The sequence below is a fragment of the Nanorana parkeri genome, unplaced genomic scaffold (genome assembly GCF_000935625.1).
Source record: "Nanorana parkeri isolate BGI_ZX_2015 unplaced genomic scaffold, ASM93562v1 scaffold913, whole genome shotgun sequence".
Lineage (NCBI taxonomy): Eukaryota > Metazoa > Chordata > Amphibia > Anura > Dicroglossidae > Nanorana > Nanorana parkeri.
In genome coordinates, this window is record NW_017307181.1 from 138,459 (window position 1) to 160,270 (window position 21,812).

Here is a 21,812-nt window from a genome sequence, read left to right on the forward strand (position 1 = left end):
CCCCCCCCCGGTTGTTACGCCACTGAAGCCATCAACTAGTTTTTGTTTAAGTACGAGACGAGAACAGGCTCTGGAGAGCTAGTGATCTTTTACATGCTGACATACAGTATATGAAGTCTCATACACACATGAAGGGTGTGACACATTACTGGCGTGCACCCTAAATGTTAAGAATCACTCCTTGCTGTTTCCACTGGGTAAGAACTGTGTATCTCACTTGCCCCAGGGACCCCAGAGCCCTGACAGTGATTTACACTGAACCAGTGAGTTATTTGGTTGCACTTATGACCAAATCCCTGACACATTACTCACATTCTCATATATTTATTTTTCTAGCAGCCTTTTCAATTACCTATGGCTGGATGATGTATGCAGCCCTGCATAAAATGTGACCAATAGCAATTATTTATAGACGTTTTGCCACCATTGACCCATACTATAAGCATGAGCTTGTCATAAATAAAGTGAAGTTGGCGATTTATTTAGCCCTTAACCTTTTTGACATATTACTCATTCTGTATAATGTGAAATATGTTTTTTGTCTAAGTAAAAATAACAAAACTGAAAAAAGTTCCAGCGATATCTATCTTGAATCTGTTTCTGATTACAGGTGGACCCTCTGAAGGAAAATTAGTCCCTGGGGACCAGATCATTATGATAAATGAGGAGCCAGTCAGCAATGCTCCAAGAGAGCGGGTGATCGACCTTGTCAGGTACTTGATATGTTTCTGCTTTTAATTCACTGGGCCTAGCAAGAACCTTGAGCCTGCGGCCTATAGTAATAAAACATTAACGCACAGCACCACTCACATTTCCTTCTATACTTATTCAGCTCAGCGAACAAATTTATGTGAGTTTAAACTGACATGCATAAAAAATGTGCCTTCTGTCTCCAGTGACAAAAAGGAAGTTATGTCAAACTGTTCCCAGTTCATCTCATGCGCCTTGTAAATATATTTACTGCCATGGGAATGTAGACCCCACAGCACCCACAAACCCACTCTAAATATAAAAACATTCATGAAATAAATTGAGACTACACACCAATATTATTAGAAATCAAATGGCTGCGGCCCTTTATTGGGGTTAAAAAGCTCAGTCACCCAGACTTGAGCCATTTTCTTAACATCAATCCAATATAATACAAGTACTGTCCACCCACATATGTGAGCGACAATACCCCCGACAAGGGAGGGAGAGCAGGGTGGGTTGTTTTGCTGACAAGAGCTTCTGACAGAAAATATTTAAGAATCAGTCCATCAGTTTTTTTTCCCCCCGCCATAACTCAGCTGCGCATCACATATCGCTCCCCGAACACACTGGATTGCATAGATCAAGCCAAGCAGCGTTCTGGGGTGTGTCGGTGCCATTCATGTCAATGGCACAGCAGACAAGCCCCCTGCCCATAGTGTGATCACCCGTACTGGAATGCGAGGTACAGGAATGCTCTCCGTTCCAGTGCAGTGTGTTTTGAACAAATAGTGAAATCTGCCCGGCTTGATCTATTCAATTCAGTGCATTCCGGGTGCGAACCGCAATGGAATGCACTGGATATGGTGTGACTGGGCCCTTACAGACAAGGGGAAACCAGAAACCAGCCCACACACAAGCTTTTAGAAGCTGCCCCATATTAAAAAATGACTAAAAATAGTGGGTGCAGGGAGACACAATCCAATAGGGCCACTTCATTATATTTGTGGCCCTAACAGTGAACTTTATTGTAAATACCTGTTACTACCCTCCAGGTCCCTAAAACATACAGAAAAACCAGGAGGGCAATAGTTGTCTACTTTAAATCCCATTTACACCTTTGTGCAGGTATTTCTAAAAAAAACATGCCGGCAATGCACACCGAGTGTTCATGAAGTAGGAATATGCATTTGCTGTATATGAACACAGAAACATCATGGCTCCTTTGAATTGGCTCCCTCTGTTCTCTGCAAGCAATCTGTGTAAATGAATGCTCTCTCTTTGAGCTATCTCCCCCTATTCATTAGTATTCATAGTGGCAACCCCCCTGGACAGTGTTTTGTGACCTGGAAAGGCAGAGCTGGTGTCTAGTGAACTTTTTACAATGACTCACAGGGAGGGGGTCAGCTGCTTTTCAATCCAACCACAGTGTCAGACTGTTTCCTGTGGAGAAAATTTTCAAATTGTAGGACTCAGGCCAACTGAAAAGTCCATAAAAATATGAAGAAAGCCAGCAATGTGAGTCATGAAAATGTACACACATGTATACATCATCACTGCACCTCTACATTACCACAATAAATGCTAACCACTTACAAAGGTGGAAATGGGCTTTAAGGCATAAGGTCACTCAGTGAAACCTCAAACAAAGCCCGCTCTTCTGTGTCTCATTTTCATGTGTGTGTAAAATGTAGCTTGAGCTACTGGGCTTTGTAAACAGCAGGCCATGTACAGCAAAATAGTTAATAGAGGACAAAGTTGCCTATAGCTAGGCTTACTTGAGCAATTAGATCTATATACTGTATTACTAAGTACATTACCATCTCATTGACAGTAACTTAATTTATAAAAAAAAAAATGTAATCCTGTCTGGGAGATATTTTGTTTACTTCCTGTTTCGGTGACCACAAAAAAAGTGAAGAAAAATCTACCAAATGGCTGCAAAAGCAGCAATGCAAACCTGATAGAGGTTCTATGATTTCCCCACTCTGACCAAGAAAAATAAAAGTTTAGGCAGGAGTTTTGCTTTAATCACTTATCTAAAGCTCTACCCTCTGACTATTATTATTATTATAACTTAGGCCACTCCAAACATTAAGTTGAAGGTCCCCGTCCTTTGTTTAACAACAAATGTTTCTTTACACAAGGATTTTGATATACGGTGGGTTCTCACCATCATGCAACACAATTCTTCAACCTCCTGACTATATGGTCTGTTCAGACTGACAGTCTGTTTCAGCCCAGGCATTAACATTATCTCTCAGGCAATTGCATTACAGCACAGCTGTCTCCTGGGGAGGGAGAACGACTGACTATTATTATTATTATTATTATTAATATAATACAAAATGTATATAGTGCCAACAGTTTGCGCAGCGTTTTACAATATAAGGAAGACATTACAATTGCAATACAATTCAAGACAAGATGGTAAGTAGGTATCTGCCCGTAAGGGCTTACAATCTAAAAGGAAGGGGCAAGTCATACATGAGGAGGTAGTTGTGTGGGAATTATTTGTTTGAGAACATGGTGGTTGAGTGTTTAGTTTGTGGTGGGATAGGCTTCCCTGAAGAGATGAGTTTTAAGGGATCGCTTAAAGATAGACTGAAGGTGGGATAGCCTGTGTAGTGGAAGGCCGATGAGGAGGAAGTTGCAATAGTCAAGATGTGAGATAACAAGGGAGTGGTTTCGTAATTTTGCGGTTTCATTGGTGAGGAAGGGGCGTAATTTGGGGATGTTACGAAGGTGAAGGTGGCAGGATTTGGATAGTGACTGGATGTGGGGCAGAAAGGTGAGGTCTGAGTACAGGATGACACCTAGCACCTTGGCAAATCAAAAGGATGTATAGTTGTGTTATCAATCTCAAGGGAAAAGTTGGGGGAAGGTGCACGAGCAGGAGGAAATATCATGAGCTAAGTTTTTGAAAGGTTGAGTTTTAAGAAGTGTTGTGACATCCAGACTAATATGTCAGTTAGTAGATTAGTGACACGCAAGGACACTGAGGGGGTGAGTTGTGGAGTCATCGGCATAGAGATGGTATTGGAAGCCATGTGAGGTTATTAACTGACCAAAGGAGGAGCTGTAGATAAAGAATAGAAGGGGTCCAAGGACAGAGCCTTGGGGGACCGCTACAGGAAGAGGAAGAGGAGGTGAGGAATTAGATTTGTAGGTGACACTAAAGGAGCGCTTAGATAGGTAGGCGGAGAACCATGAGAGAGCAGAGTCTTGTAGGCCAAGCGAGTGGAATTTTTTGAGGAGGAGCAGGTGTTAGACAGTGTCAAAAGCAGCAGAAAGGTCTAATACCAAGAGTAAGGAGTAGTGGCCATTGTTTTTAGCAGTTAGTAAGTCATTAGTGCGTTTTAGGAGGGTGGTTTCAGTGAAGTGTAGCGGGCAAGAGCCGGACTGTAAAGGGGCGAGAAGGCTGTTATCAGTGAGGTGGCGGCTCAGGCGGCTGTGGTTAGGGCATTCTAGAAGTTTGGAGATGAATGGGAGTAAGGAGATTGGTCTGAGATTGTTGAGGTTGGTAGGGTCCAGTGAGGGTTTTTGGGGTATTGTGGTGACCAGTGCATGCTTTAGAGGGGAGGGAAAGATGCCTGTAGAGAGTGAGATTGAAAATGTGACTAAGAGAGTGTAGGATAGAGCAAGGGGGACTGAAGTAGTGGTGAGGGTGAGGGAACAGGGTCCAGGGGGCAAGTGGTGAGGTGGGTGTCAGAGAGAAGCTTTGTAACCTCCTCTGTGGTGACAGGGTCAAAAGAGGAAAGTAACAAGTGAGATGGTGGGTCTGGTACATTAATAGGGGAAGATGACTGGACAGTGGTGATCCCGAATTGTATCTATTTTGTTTTTAAAATGAATGGCAATGTCCTGGGCATTGAGTGAGTTAGTGGGTGGTGGCGGTGGGGGACATAGTAGAGAGTTAAAAGTAGAAAAGAGTTGATGTGGTCTAGATGAGAGTGTGCTAATGAGAGTGACAAAATAAGTCTGTTTGGCAGCACGGAGGAAGGAATTATATTTTAGGAGGGCAGCTTTATACAGGGTGAAGTCTTGTAGAGGCCTGGTTTTCCGCCACAGTCGTTCAAGATCGCGGCTATGTCTTTTAAGATGTTTGGTTTCTTTTGTTTGCCATGGTTGTAGTGGATGTGGTCTAAGTCTGCGTGTAGTGAGGGGGGCCACAGTGTCAAGAGAGGATGAGAGCGAGCTGTTGTAGACAGAAGTAACCAGATCGAGGCTACATATGTGAATGCGTAATATTTATTTTCAGCATTTCCTATTCACCTGACTAAAAAGCAAAAGAAAAACATTTTTTTTTGTATTTTTTAGTCCTGACCATAATAAAGAAAGAAAATATCTGCCAAACCTGTATACATTTTGAAATAAGCGTGTATGTCCATTACCTGGTGGCAGCCAGATACACTAAAATGTCAGTGACACTAATAGTGCATCTGGCTGCCAACTACAGGTATCCTTGTTAGTGTAACTGGGGTGGGAGATATACTGTAGGTGGGAGCCAGGTGCACTGTTGGTGTCACTGGAATGGTGTGCACCTGACTCCCACCTATCCATTATTCCAACGACACTGAAAGTGCACATGTGTGCCACCTACAGGTATCACGGATAGTCTCACTGAGATAGGGGTATAGCTGGGAGCCAGGAGGGAACGAGGTAAATGGTTCACTTACCTAGTGGCAGGTGCCAGAAAAAAATGTGGACCAGTTATGCATGGTAGCCAGCCAGCTTCTATCTTTCTCTTTCTAAACTTAACTGAGCAAACTAAAGAGAGAAACGGGTTACTATGGACAACTGCTCCCTCCAGATTCTGTCTGCTCCAGCTTTGATAAATTCCCTCCAATATTTTTTATGTCCTAGCAAGATGTTTTTGGTTACATGGTAAATCTACAAGCTGATGTCTCTACGAAATACATATTTTTTTCTCAAATGTTAAATTATAAAACTGTATTATTTAATTCATGTAAAATGGCTGGAAGCAAAACAGAAATTACTTTTTTCCCCTTTGCTTTTGCCATTTTGTCACCTACTATATCATAATCTCGTCCCGAGCGAACAGAAAAAATAATTGGAGCAGTTTGTAGGCGGCCGTATTCACCATAAATAAAAGGGGTGTTCTGGAGAGTATTAAAATCTGATTTATTGAACTCTGCATTCATACATTTTAAATGACTACTATGTAAAAGGTGAATTAGTTCTGATCCTAAAATAGAACAATCCAGAATTTTTTTTCATAAGGATTAAAAATGAATACTTACCAACCTTATTTCTCAACACAGCTTGGTCCATAATTGGCTAGCCAAAGATGAATCCCTGTTGTACATAGCAGAGGTCAAATACTTCAGAGATAAAGTCATTGGGTTATTGTAGTGTAATTGACTGACTGATTGATGTTATTAACCCTTCACTGATGTTTAAAGGAGTTGCTTAGGCAAAGTGTGAAAACACTCTCATTAGATTGCCAAGGTATATATAACTTACAACTTACACCTTTACAATTCTTCACACCTATTTGTCTCAGTGCAACAGTCATGGGAACAAAGGAGGAAGTTACAGATAGACATGGAGGTTGATTTACTCAAGGAACAGAGACTGTTAACAAGAGCTGATCCTGAAAATTGGATGATAGATTCAGGTTGAGTTTTATGAATTGAAAATACTGAAATGGTGGCTTGAGCCAAATACAGTTTTTAGTGTTATTTATGGCAGTTCAGGTTCCCAAAAAGCTTCAGGGAGAAAGGGACCAAAGCCTACTCCAAAGGCAGTTTCTGCTTTACATCTGCTGCTGCTGTGGCCCGGGCACCCTTAAGCTGGCCATTCACAGGAATCAGCTGAAAGTCTAACACAGGCTGGTCCTGCCAGCTCAACAAAAGTCAATGACTCAAAACTGTTTAGCTATTCTGACAGTGGAAGAATACAATAGCCAGATGGAGAGTATTCGTCCATCCATGCTTTTTAGTGTATGACCAGCTTTAGTTTGATTGTCAGCGTCACCAGGTCCCACACTATCTTAGTATTCTTGGTAGAATTTGAAATTAAACTGCTCAGGCTGTTTTTTTTTGTCCAACCATCATCAGGTGGGGCTCCCTGGAGCTTCACAGACCATTCTGCACAATTTAGCATAATTTAGTGCTCTGTAATAAACACTGTCAGGGTTATTCACAAAAGGGTGAAGAGTTTGGAGAAGTGAACAATCTAGGACAAAATAGCTGAACTGGAAAGTGAGCTGAATTGGAGAATGTCTCCAAATCAGCTATGTTGTGCTAGATTGTTCACTTCCTGCCTTCTCCAAACTCTTCACCCTTTTGTGAAATACCCTGTTTATTTTGGAGCCTTGTTCAGATACCCATTGACTTCAATTTCTGAGGTTCACAAATTTTTTAAAAGTTTGAACAACTGATCAAACTTTGAAGAAGTTCACCCACCTACTTTTAACTTAAAGTAAAAGTTGATTTTTCAAGGTTAATATTCTTTCACCTTAGTAAATGAGGTGTTGACTCTGTGTTCCCTTCTATTACTAAATACGTGCATGAAAACATCCCATATTTTTTCCTTGTAAATAATTGAATGTTCAAAGTAGACACCGATTCAGCTTATTTACTAAGCTTAGGGAATGTCCACTTTGCAAAGTGATTTTTACTTACTTACTTGAATTGATTGAGATGATATCACACGTTAAATTACTGTTTCTTCTAAAGTTCACATCAGCAGCTTTGCACAATTTTACTCTGGTTGGCACATAAAAGTGTTTTACTTTAAGGCCGTTATGTTCATACTGGTAATATGCACTCATGTGTCTGATATAATCTCAAGCAAAGTATTTAGCTTTCACAACCGATTATTTTAAATCAATAAAACAGCTGGTTGTGGTGCACTAATTCAGTATTTGGCATATGCAAGGAAAGGTCAAATACAGTATAAGCACTGTATCACAACATTTTGCGTAACAGGATCAAGCAAGAGACACGAATAGCTCCTATAGTAGCTCCAGTAATATCTGCTGTTTGCCTGCATACAGGAATAGATGCAGATGTCATGAATTTGCATCTATTGTTAAATACACTTCAATAGGAAGGGAGCAAACCTACTTATACAAGGTCACAAGAGTTTCCCACTTTGAACAAAAAAGTTTAAAAAAATAATAAAAAATAAATTTCTACCAATTTAGAAAGTTTAGGCCCCATTCACATGAAAACAAGCGCACAATGATGTTCCAAATAGATTAGAGCATTATCATTTTGCAGACAACACAGGCAAACTGCTCAAGTATTCAGGTTTTTATATGTGTACATTAGGGTAAAGCTATAGTGCTCCAATCTCCCTCTCAGCAGTCATATGAAGGATTTTTCTAGCCTTTTTGCTAGCTAAGGTGAAGTGTGAAATGGCACCCCTGGCTTTGATGCCTGGTTCAGAGGTAATTGCTCCATGTACAATTACCTCTGAAAACAGACAGGCAGCTGATGCATTTGCTGGATAGCACTATACTACCCATTCACAGCAAGAATTTCATCCAATTGGCCTAAATTTGAGTCGTGTCTGTACCACCTGGCCTGACAAAGTTTGATTGCAAAATCAAAGGATTTTTTATGCAGCCACGGGTGATAGCTCAGATTCCTCCATTCACAAGGGGCTGAATGAGAGAAATCTACATGTTTAATGGCTAGCCTTAAGTAGGCTATACATTGAGCAAATTTCACACAGTGTGTGCCACTGCTAGCACACTTCTGCCCAGCATCCCTCAATCAGCTGATCAAAGGAGCAGGTTGGAAAATTCTTGGCTGAATCAGCTGCAGACTCCATTCGGGTATTCTGACAGAGGCCGCCAGCAATACAATAGAAACAGTCGGGAATTTCTCCATTAATGCTCCTAAGCATTGATGGAGGAATCTGTTTTTTTTATTCAGCGCACAGGCAGAAAAAAAAAAATAGAACCAGGTATACCCAGCTTTAGTATTGAATTCCTTTTTTTCTGGTGACTCCTATCAGTTAGCATTGTTCCCCATTCTCTTTGTGAACTACTGCTACCCTCATGTTAAAGAGATGAGGAAAGGTAGATGTGCTCTTTAGTGCTTACACAATCCCTCTCCTAGGGTGCTGCGTTTCCATGGATAGAGTGCACTGAGAGAGCGTTGTTACCCTAGTGCAGGAATGTTACAGGCAGGATCACCAGGTAAAAGTAAAGAGGACAACGTTTGAAAATGTAACAGTAATGCAGCTGTCACATCTAAGTACAGATGTTCCTCGCTTACTGACTTACCTGTTTTGCGACCACTCGCACTTACGACGGACCGCCGATCGACCTTCGACCTTGCGCGTCAGCGTCAGTGCGCCGTGTTGCCGGCGGAAGTGACGTCCTCCGATCTTCACTGCGGGTCCTGGTAAGTTTTTCCATTGCCCGATGTATAGTACACTGTTCGGTACTGTACATCGGCAACGCTATACAGTACTGTACTAATGCAGTACAGTACTGTATAGAGTTCCTCACTTAACGACCAATCCGTTTAACGACCTGGTCGTAGGAACGGAACTCGGTCGTTAAGTGAGGAATACCTGATACTGGCAATCTGCAATATATAACACTTTTGTTCTTGGGTATAAATATGCTTTAAAGCACACCTGTCATCTAAACACATGGTCTTGCTCTGAAAATGGCAGCTAGCATGTTCAGCAGGAGCATTCTGCAGCCTACATATTTTTTTCATGACAGGTGCACTCTAATAATTTACTGACATTCTGCCATAGCTAATGCTGCCATCTCTAACATTAGGGGGTCTATTCACGAAGTAGCCGAAGGATCTAGCCGTAGCTTTGGCCGATCCTTCGAAGAAAAAAAGAAGAAAGCAGTGTTTCTCTCCTTGGCGGCCGGGAGCGGGAGACTCCTGGAGCGCCCGGGAGAGTTTTTTTTTTGTTTTTTTTTGGCGGCAGCAGAACCGCTGGACAATAGAAAACTGTTGGGCTGAGCTAGCTGTCATTGCTAGCTCCGCCCAATCATTTTCTATTTATTTATTTTTGTACTTTTTAAACTATTTTTCTGTTCTGCTCGGTCCCTCTGAGTGACCGTGCAGAACAGCCGAGCCGAATGCCGCTCAGCAATATTCGGCTATTCACCCACTGATGTTCGGCATCTATAAGAATAGACCGAACAACAGCGAGTAGCCTGCCGGAGGTTTGGCTTAGCCGATCCAGATGTTGGATCGGCTGAGTCGAACTCCTCCTGCACTTCGGGTCAGCTGAACATGCTGAACATGCTGAGCATATTCAGCCTACCCAAAGCCACGTGAAGCCACCCTATCTACGGCTGATTTCAGGCGATATATGGCTGAAATCAGCCGTACCAGCCTGAAGTGAATAGCCGAACAGCGTTCGGCTCACTTCACTTCAGGTCGGTCTTTCACTCGGCTGCCTACGGCAGCTTAGTGAATAGACCCCTAGGTCTCTTTCCATTAAATCTTCAAATTATAATTTGCCTTTTTCTTGAACATCTGCTTTTCTCCAGCTATCTAGATATCAGCTTTTATTAGTTTAAAACTTAGATCCTAAGGTAATAACAATACATTATTTGTTAACCAAGTTATATTATACACTATATTAATAACTGCAGTAATAAATAATATTAATTTAGACATTATGGCAATTTTCTGCATGATGCTTGCAAAGATAAAAATCAAGATTGTGCAATTTATGTTATAAATAGCGTATTTTTTGTTCCCCTTGTGCTTTATATTTTTGCTTTGGAAGCATTGTATGGTCATAATAATAACTTGCTGCGTGCTGTTTTTCTGCCCTTATTTTGAGCTATTTTTATATTGAAAATACATTATATAGAATATGTCCCTCTCTGAGACCAATCTGTGGACATAATTGCAGACTTCTGAATCCTCAACCCAAATGACTATGCTAGTTTTTGCAAAAATATAACATAAGTAAACAATTGTTGGTGATATTATATTGTAGGATGAAATGACTTAAAAAATGTTTCCATCCCTTTGGTATGTGTTTCAGGAAAATACCTACAGGAAATGATTGATATATAAAAAGGAGATGGTAGTTCTAGATACATTTATTCTGTTCACTGACACTGCTACAGACTGTGTTTGCAAGAATGATAACATTTGTCTTGTGAACATGAGCTGTGAAAAAAGTAGAATACTCACGCCTGAAAAAAAAAGGCTGTCTGTAATTCTCACCTTTCATTTTTTTTTATTGGCAGTGTCAAAAAGCAAAGCAATAGGGTGAACTGGCTATACTGATGTGCCCTATGACAAGGGGCAAAAACAGTATCACCAGTTTTTTCTGCCATTGTTCATTTTGTTCTCAAGCTTTATGTGAAAGAATACATCCTTGGCATCCATTTAGAAATGCCTGTAGCCAGTTAACCAGACTGCAAAAGTGGAAATACAATTTAAGCTGTGCAGTCAAATTTAACCACTTGCCGTCCATGGCCGTTCCTGAACGGCCAGACAGCAGCCTTTTAGGAGCGTGAGGGCGCCTTAAGACGTCCTTCCCCTCCCCCAGGTCGTGTGCAGTGCCCAGCGCGCACACGAGTGGGGAAACTGTCAGAAATTTAAACAGCCAGCGATTGCTGTTTACATTCAAACAATTGGGCGTCTCTAGAGACGCCCGATCGCTTGTAATAGGTGCAGGTGTGCAGCCCCTCCCCGTTGTCTCTATTACCGCCAATCCCGAGATCTGCTGTGCAAGGTGTGGCTGGGACCAGCACGGCGACTCTGTCAGTGGAGATCAAAGGGAGCTCAGTACACAATCTCCCTTTGATCTCCTCGCCGTCCCTGAATCCAGGAAGTGATGTATATTACATCACTTCCGCATTCATCTGTCACTCTCCGGTACAGAAGCCGGAGAGAAGCTGATGAAGCAGATCTCTGCTTCACCAGCTTCTCTGGGGTTTCCTAGGGTTACCTAGGTGAATTGGCATTCACATAAGGGGTTTCTTAGCCCCCTATGTTTAAAAAAAAATGAAAGCATAAAATGAAATACCACCAAAAGAAAGCTCTATCTGTCCCCATAAAATGGTATCAAATTTGTTTCAGTACAGTGTTGCATGATGGAATAAACCTCAGTCAAAGTACTGCAGCGGTGAATACTGAAAAATGGCCTGGGCAGGAATGGGGTTTTAACACCCTGGTCTTCAAGTGGTTAAGAAACCCCCATTATATGTTAGTTATGTCTTCCTATTTACACAACATAACAAAAAATATATATTTTTTAATAGTTCTTACCTTTTAGATGTTGCTGTGTACCAGGACTTTGCAAGGTTCTCTGTCATTTTTTAAGGAACAGAAAACTCTATCTGTCCCCATAGAAAGACAAGGGGCAGACTGAGATTCCCCTCATTAACACACACTGCTTCTAGCTTTTCAACTCTTTCTTAGGACAGAGATTGATCGAATCTAGTTTGCAAATGATAATAACATAACGCAAAATAACATTAACCTGCTCAGCTACCCTTGCATTCCAGAGCAAAACTTGGTTCAGAGAACAACTTTTCTTTCAGCATTGGGCATGTATTGTGCAAGCAGCAATTTACAAAAATGTAGATTGTGCTATGTGAGAAACATGTAACAACTATAAAATAGGTGTTATTGCAATTTGGCTGCAAGAGTGGAAATACACTTTAGGTCTGCAGTACCCAGTGGGCAGCAGGGAGGAGTAGGCATGTTTCGGGGGTGTGTTCTTCCATATAATCCTTTTGAAAAAGATCTGAGGCAGGACAATTCCCAATTTTCATACCATTTGTACTATGTCACATAAAAGGCATGAAACTGCAGGAAATAGAAATATAACTTTATCCTATTGCACCTTTTAAATTGCCTATGTATATTCATATTGTTTATATCACCGGTTGTAATTGTGACAATCTCCCATTTAGTTTACTAATTTGTTTTGAGATTGTAGTCCATCACAGGAGTGAGCTTGGAACAGTGGTTACTTTACAGCACACACAGGGACCATGGGGAACAAAAGTAGCCACCCTCCAGAAGGAAGGACAGTGTCAGCATCAATTAAGAGATGATTTGAGAATCTACAGCTGAGTGATACACAAATAAGATTTTGGTTAATAGCTAAGGTACTTGAATGTATTTTCAGGGTCAAAATCCTGAGTTTAATGCCACTTTAAATGTAGACCAGTGCCATCCACTACAGCTATACCCAATAGAAAGCCTATCCAGAGTGTTTCCTGCAAGTCTCTCTGTTGCAACTGGACATGACTTAATTCATCACTGCACCAATGGTGGCCTCTGCCTTCACTGCCACTGCATCAGCGCATGTCTCAGCACTCTCTGCTACTGCAGTGATGGGCCCTACCTTGTTCAGACGGTTAAACGGATGACACACTTTTGCTAGTTAGACCATAGATAGATGATGATACACATTAGGAAAAATGTTCCACAATCATATCTCAATACCACTGCATACAAAGTGTATACACAACAGAATACCTCATGAACCATACAAGTAGTGTCTTTTTAGGTATTTTATAAACTGTGTATTACACAATTACCATAAAACAGTTGTTTTTTAAAACACACACACATACATAACAATATGTAATGTAAAAAAAAATGTTTATACTTTCTATTCAGCAAGCTGGCCTAATTTTGTTAGCAATTAAACACATTTATGGATACTTGTACGCTGGCAAAAAAACAATGACAAAATAAATCTTGTAGCCACCTGTAGGCCACAGATACACAAAATTGACTTTTTCCTAAATTATTTGCCTCATTTGAAAGAAACATGCATTCTGAGTAAATAATGCAAAAGAGTATTTATGCATTGAAAGTGAAGTACTCAATTAGAGGGAACATAATGAAAAAGTTAATAAACCATATATATACATTCACATAATCTTCCTAGCATAACTTATTTCCTAATTAAATAAGACAAATGTGCTTAAGGATTTACTTCAGTACTATAAATTGAGAAATTATGTAAATTAACATTCATTGTGCCCAAAGGAAATGTTTGAAAAAAATCAGTATTCAATCAATACAGATTTCAAAAAGATCATTTTTCAAAGATTATTCATGAATGAAAGCATTTTTTCATGCAAAATTACCTAGATGTTGCTTTCCCTTGTGTTGAGTATGCATGGATGCCAGAAAGACGAAGCTTAGCAATTAGTGGCAACCAGTTAGAATAAATCAAATTGGTTGTGTTGGGCAACTGTTCTGGGCACATAAACATTGCGCTTAGTAGATTTATAAAGTCTCTTGAAATGGTCACAATAGGATTTAGTGTAAATGTTGCAAAACACACAAGAGGCAAACAAAGCATTCATCTTGTACCATTTTACAGCAAAATTGACTACAATATTCACACATGCTGATGCTATAATTAATAATTACTGACATGTTTCTGTTTATATTATTTCTAAGCCTTTTTTTTAAACCTTCTTTTTCAAGTTACTTGGTTCTATTTAATCCTTAAGCTCCCTATAGACATCATAACACTCTGTTAACCTTTTGTATTTATTATATTGAAGAGGGGAGGGTCAGACTGGCATTGGCTGAACAGGGACAAACAGAAGTCTAACTTGTCTGATTAACTGTGTCCTCCAACAGAAGTCATGTGGCCTCCATCTGCAGGAACCCATACACAATTATTACACAATCTAACTCAAAACAGCCCTATTGGCCATCTTAAATCCATGAGTACCTTAACCAGTCACCTCATCTTTTGCCACATCTAAAGGTTTAATTCCACTTTTGCAGCTAAATTGGGAGAACACCTATTTTATATTTGTTACATGTTCCCATTCACATAGCATTAACTGAAAAAAAATCAAAAATTGTTGCTTGCCATTTTACTTTTCTTTTCTCAAAGCTCCAAAACTGAAAATTTTCCATTCTCTGTAATTTAAAGGAGGAGCTGGGGTGGCAATGTTTACTATAATTAACTCTGTCTGTACTGTGCTGGCAGATCTCATTATAAGTTGTAAACTAGATTTGAACATTGTCGCCCCCTCCTTTGTCCTGGGGCCGGACTCACTCACAAATTGTCCAGAGCAGTTTTCAGTCTAGCCTGCTCCAAAGCAACATCTTAAGGATTATAAATATGTTTGTGGGAACACATAACAAACATATAGTGGAGTTTTATCAAATTTAACTGCAAAAATGGAAATACCTTTTAAGCACACTTTTTCTTTTTTTTCACCAAAAGTTGCAAGCACCTCATGAATCCTATTAACACGGGTTGCAAACTGGGTTTCTATTTATAAAAAGATCACAGGGCCCTTCACCCTGTAAATATATGTGAACATTCATTTTGTGTGAATAATGCCAAAAATGAACATTCTTAATATATTTTCTTTGCTGGTCGAATGTATTGTCATGTAATAGGGGATTATGCCCACTAGACGGAGCCAATGAGCATCTTTGCAGGTCAAACGTATTGCTATTTAATATTGCATTATGGCTACTAGATGGAGCTGAGGAGTATAGGAAATAGGCATTTATTTATTTTGCTCCGCAGCACCATCTAGTGGCCATCATGCAGTATTACATAACAATATATTTAAACTGCCAAGAGAATATATTCAGAAGGTTTGTGTTTGTCATTATTCCCACAAAATAAAAAGGTTTAGGAGTGTGTCTATGGAATGTTTGACCATTCTTCAAGAAGCTCATGTGTGAGGTCAGGTACTGATGTTGGACGGAAAGGCCTGGCTTGCAGTCTCCGCTCTAATTCATCCCAAAGGTGTTCTATCGGGTTGAGGTCAGTACTCTGCAGGCCAATCAAGTTCATCCACCCCAAAATCGCTCATCCATGTCTTTATGGACCTTGCTTTGTGCACTTGAGGAAGGGGCCATCCCCAAACTGTTCACACAAAGTTGGGAGCATGAAATTGTCCAAAATGTCTTGGTATGCTGATGCCTTAAGTGTTACCTTCACTGGAACTAAGGGGCCAAGCCCAACCCCTGAAAAAGGACCCCACATCCTAAATCCCCCTCCACCAAACTTTACACTTGGCACAATGCAGTCAGGCAAGTACAGTTCTCCTGGCAACCGCCAAACCCAGACACCTCCATCGGATTTTCAGACAGAGATGCATGATTCGTCACTCCAGAGAACACGTCTCCACTTCTCTAGAGTCCAGTGGCGGCGCTTTACACCACTGCATCCGACGCTTTGCATTGCACTTGGGGATGTAAGGCTTGGATGCAGCTGCTCGGCCATGGAAACCCATTCCATGAAGTTCTCTACGCACTGTTGTTGTGCCAATCTGAAGGCCAGATGAAGTTTGGAGGTCTGTAGCTATTGACTCTGCAGACAGTTGGCGACTTCTGCGCATTGTGCGCTTCAGCATGCGCTGACCCCGCTCTGTCTTTTTATGTACCCTACCACTTCCTGTTGTTCCCAGTTGCTTCCACTTTGTTATAATGCATCTAACAGTTGACTGCAGAATATTTAGTAGCAAGGAAATTTCACAGAAAACGTAAATCCAAAGATTTGGAGGGGTGTCCCAATACTTTTGGTAATATAGTGTGTGTGTGTATATATATATAGATAGATAGATAGATAGATAGATAGATAGATAGATAGATAGATAGATAGATAGATAGATAGATAGATAGATAGATAGACATATATCTATCTATATATATCTATATATATCTATATATATCTATATATATAGATATATATAGATATATATAGATATATATAGATAGATATATGTCTATCTATCTATCTATCTATCTATCTATCTATCTATCTATCTATCTATCTATCTATCTATCTATCTATAGTAAATATATGTGAACATTCATTTTGTGTGAATAATGCCAAAAATGAACATTCTTAATATATTTTCTTTGCTGGTCGAATGTATTGTCATGTAATAGGGGATTATGCCCACTAGACGGAGCCAATGAGCATCTTTGCAGGTCAAACGTATTGCTATTTAATATTGCATTATGGCTACTAGATGGAGCTGAGGAGTATAGGAAATAGGCATTTATTTATTTTGCTCCGCAGCACCATCTAGTGGCCATCATGCAGTATTACATAACAATATATTTAAACTGCCAAGAGAATATATTCAGAAGGTTTGTGTTTGTCATTATTCCCACAAAATAAAAAGGTTTAGGAGTGTGTCTATGGAATGTTTGACCATTCTTCAAGAAGCTCATGTGTGAGGTCAGGTACTGATGTTGGACGGAAAGGCCTGGCTTGCAGTCTCCGCTCTAATTCATCCCCAAGGTGTTCTATCGGGTTGAGGGCAGTACTCTGCACGATCATCCATGTCTTTATGGACCTTGCTTTGTGCACTTGAGGAAGGGGCCATCCCCAAACTGTTCACACAAAGTTGGGAGCATGAAATTGTCCAAAATGTCTTGGTATGCTGATGCCTTAAGTGTTACCTTCACTGGAACTAAGGGGCCAAGCCCAACCCCTGAAAAAGGACCCCACATCCTAAATCCCCCTCCACCAAACTTTACACTTGGCACAATGCAGTCAGGCAAGTACAGTTCTCCTGGCAACCGCCAAACCCAGACACCTCCATCGGATTTTCAGACAGAGATGCATGATTCGTCACTCCAGAGAACACGTCTCCACTTCTCTAGAGTCCAGTGGCGGCGCTTTACACCACTGCATCCGACGCTTTGCATTGCACTTGGGGATGTAAGGCTTGGATGACGATGCTCGGGCAGGGAAACCCACGCCATACTGCTCGGCCATGGAAACCCATTCCATGAAGTTCTCTACGCACTGTTGTTGTGCCAATCTGAAGGCCAGATGAAGTTTGGAGGTCTGTAGCTATTGACTCTGCAGACAGTTGGCGACTTCTGCGCATTGTGCGCTTCAGCATGCGCTGACCCCGCTCTGTCTTTTTATGTACCCTACCACTTCCTGTTGTTCCCAGTTGCTTCCACTTTGTTATAATGCATCTAACAGTTGACTGCAGAATATTTAGTAGCAAGGAAATTTCACAGAAAACGTAAATCCAAAGATTTGGAGGGGTGTCCCAATACTTTTGGTAATATAGTGTGTGTGTGTATATATATATAGATAGATAGATAGATAGATAGATAGATAGATAGATAGATAGATAGATAGATAGATAGATAGATAGATAGATTGTTTTTCTGCTCAGAACATAGTTCTATGATTGACAAAATAAAGTAACATGCTTGTTCATATGAAAACAACAATAAACCGTGAGACTTAGTATAATAAAGTAAATCAATATATTCTGGGAAGAAAATTACATAAGGAAAGAGAACAAATAAACGGAACAGAGGCAGACATTATTGAGTGGAGAGGAAAATGATAAAACTGTTTTGTCTTCTTTTACAATACTCTCACTGTAATCATGCTCTGTATATTACAAATGCAAACTGTAACACTTGTAATATGAAAGAAAATACTGTTTTTTTTTCTATTTAGGGAAATGACTACAGTTTCTAATTAGATTTTGCAAAATATATCTTGAGCTGTATTTATCAGATCATAAATAGTGGAAACTCTGACTGCCCTGGGTGTCTCAGAATGCAATAGAGAAGAGTAGGAGGAATGTTGCAAGGTGGAATTATCTATTAAAAGGAATACTGAACTAGTAAACCCATGTGTTCATTTCAGTCAGGTTCAGTGGATAGCACTGGACAAACCAACAAACAACTTCCATAAAAAGGTTAGTGTAGACCAAAACAGTTTACTATACTGTGTTGTGAATTTTACAACACATTACTAGGTCTAGGATTCATATCTATGCCGGCAATGACTACCCAATGGCCTGCTAGCATAACAATGCTGCAGCCATGGGGAAATAGGCACAGGGTGTTGGCACACATTTGTCATCACTATGCATATCATGAAAAAACTACTTTTAAGTTACACTGAACTTGAGAGTTAAATCCTAAAAATGCATTCAAGTACCCTATTAACAAAAATGTATCTTATTTGTTTATCACTCAGCTGTAGATCCTCAAATCATCTCTGAATTGGTGCGGACACTGGCCTTCCTTCTGGAGGGTGACTACTTTTATTTCTCATGGTCCCTGTGTGTGTTGTAAAGTAACCACAGCTCCAAGCTCACTCCCGTGATGGACTACAATCTCACCCTTAGTTTAATAATTTGTATTAAAGGAGAACTATGAGGTGAGTGATTTCCACTCACCTCATAGTTCTAGCCAACCTGTGACAATGAGACTGTCACAGGTCGGCTCAGTAGATCGGGAGGTGAGCGAACAGATACCGGCATTCGCTCACCTCTCGATCCTGTCACGGCTCTCTGCCGTGACAGGGGAGGGGCTGGATTCCCCCCTCCCCGCTCCGATCCGCCAGCGCTGACTGGCGGAACGGACGGGGGAGGGGGTGGGTACAGCTGGCTCTGCCTTTAGATAGGCAGAGCCAGCTGTCAGTCACGCAGCTGGGCGGATCCCGGCACAATTGTCAGGATCCACTTCAGCTGCGGCGTCTCAGTATACCGCGAGCAGCTGCTCGCGGTATACTGCAGCGTATCAGTATACCGCGAGCTATAGCTCGCGGTATACTGAGCCTAGGGTGACGGGAGGAAGCTAGTTTGTGTCCTCCCGTTACCCTAAGGAGAACTATGGGGAAAATACTTAACCCCATAGTTCTCCTTTAAGATTGTGGTTCATCACAGGAGCGAGCTTGGAGCCCTCTAGCTAAGATGTATTGTTTACAATGGCTCATAGACACCCAGCAGTCTCCTCCTCCAGATCTAGATGTGTGAACTGCAAAAGGCAATCAGTAGACTTGACACATAAATGACTAATTTTAGTGAATCACCTCCTATATAATTATTTATACACTATGTGTAGAAATTGCACAGATATATAAAGTCAGTCACAGGCAGTGAGTCACCAGGAAACAGTAGTTACTTTATAGCTTGGCAGCATAGAAAATCCTCACAGGCTTGTCTAGCATCAAAAATGTTCTCGTTTAAATAGAGTTGCAAAACTATGTTGACTTCACTGGGTTTCAATTGTCGCCCACTCGTTCAAATTGTTATATTCAAATCTAAGTGCATGTTCAGCCAAGGATGTATTTGAACAAAAGAAAATAAGATATATGTGCACACATCTGTAACCAGCTGAAATCATGAATGACCCTGGCATCAAAAAAAGAGTTAAAGGCAAAGTGCACTTTTTGTAAAGAAAAAAAAAATTATATTAAACTCGCTTCTGCATTTAGCATTTTTTGCAAGTGCAGCCAGTAAAGTATTGCAAACGTGATCAGTGGATTGCGGGGCAATGCTTTGGCTCCGGCAGAATCTCCCGATGATCCAACAATCGTGGTTGTCATGCTCTGGTGCCTGGAGATTCCCCCCCCCTCTCTCTATCTGTACCAAGGTACAGAAATGAAACAAAATGAATGAGAGTAATCATGAATTGCCTACAAGTGTATTCTTGGGACCCCCAAGTTTTGATGTTGGGCATGTAGTTCCTCCATTCACAGATACTGTCAAAGGTCCTGTGAATGGATGACATCTCTGTGTGGGTGAAGCCATGCACAGCTGCGCCATATTCAAAAAAGAGCAGCAGCAGGCAGAGGGAAGAACCGCATGGTCCAGGTAAGTGCGGGAGAGTGAGGTTTACAATGTGATCATGTTTCATGTTACACCCTGAATATGACTGTAACATAAAACATGGTCTGAAAGGTAAACTTAGCCTTTAATATTATAGTGCACTGTGCATCCAAGTAATATGTAGTTCTCTTTTTCTTCGCCTATAATGGGCATTTTGCAATCATTGTGAGCTCTCATGAACAATGTTTTTCAGTGGTTTTAATTGAGAATTTGTTCACAGTAAGCCAAATAAGAATAGGAATTGGGCTTTAAAGGTGCCTAAACAATTACATTTCCACTGGTGGAAAGCCACTGGATGACCAGGGACAGACTTATTTACATACCTGGCTATGAACTCTTTTGTGGCAGGTGCCCTGGAATGGCCTCCTCCTGTGGTTCCCTACCCTCATAGGAACACTGTTCCTCTCCTATGGCTGAGCGTATGACATGAATGTTCTTATTCTTGCTATTTGAATGTCTTCCTCCTGAACAAGCCCAATTGAGGCAAAACGCGTTGAGACTGTGATGTAACCATTTTTTGCATTACATGCAGCAAAACTGGACCTTTTCTATATAACTGTAGACTTTTGTAAAGGCATATAACAATACAGTGATTGTTTGGTACTTGTGACAGCTGCCGATGTTTCCTCTAAGACGTTCACAAGTTGTATATTGATTTTATTGCTTCATCATGTATATAGTTTGTACAGAATAATTTTTGACTTGTAGAAATGAAATATATTATTGTTAACATATATAAATTGTTTAGGCACATTTAAAGCCCTTTTCCTATTCTTCTGTGGCCCATGTTTTGTTTATTATAAGGGTTTGTTCATACCCTGTCCTCCACGGACATGGTATGTGTTTTTGTGCACACCACTGCTCATGTATGTTGTGAACAGGGCACACAGAAAGCAATTATACTTGTGCATTGGTGTGCAGAAAAACACAGCTTAACACACAAGGTGTGAACAACGTGTGAGACTCATAGAAGAATATGATAATTATTAGGGATGTCCCGATACCGATGCTAGCATCGGAATCGGGCCCGATACAGGGCATTTTGACAAGTACTACATATCAAAGTGCCTGAAATAAGAATAGTCTAAATTACCCATAGCAACCAATTATCTTCTTTCTTTTCTAACCAGCACTGGAAAAACTAGTTGGCAGTTTATTATAGGGCAGCATGAGGTTTTCTTTCATATATTTGGATAATTATGACCCACTGTGATCATGTATCAAAGACGCTGGAATTAAAACAGATTATTTGTTTCCTTCTCCATCTGCTATATCGTTAAATGGTCTGAATCTGACTCACTGCTATGGCTCTTCTTTCAGATACTTTGCTGTTCAGCAAATGTGCATTGGAAGCTGTACTGCACATCCTTGTACAGTAAGCAACAATGTATACTCAATGGGGGGGATTTATCAAGACTGGAGCAGACAGAACCTGGAGCAATTGCCTATGGCAACCAATCAGCTTCTCTCTTCAGTTTGTTCAGTTGAGATTTGAAAAGGAGACGGAGAAGCTGATTGGTTGCCATGCACACCTGCTCCA

The 21,812-nt window shown here is 40.7% G+C and overlaps 1 protein-coding gene across 1 annotated transcript in view; it reads left to right on the top strand.

Moving 5' to 3' along the window:
• FRMPD4 (FERM and PDZ domain containing 4) overlaps positions 1 to 21,812 on the top strand; it is a 171,098-nt gene that overhangs the window by 103,837 nt on the left and 45,449 nt on the right. Inside the window, exon 4 of the mRNA XM_018566071.1 lies at positions 611 to 713. Coding sequence (XP_018421573.1) covers positions 611 to 713 — 103 coding nt within the window. The remainder of the gene's footprint in view (positions 1 to 610; positions 714 to 21,812) is intronic.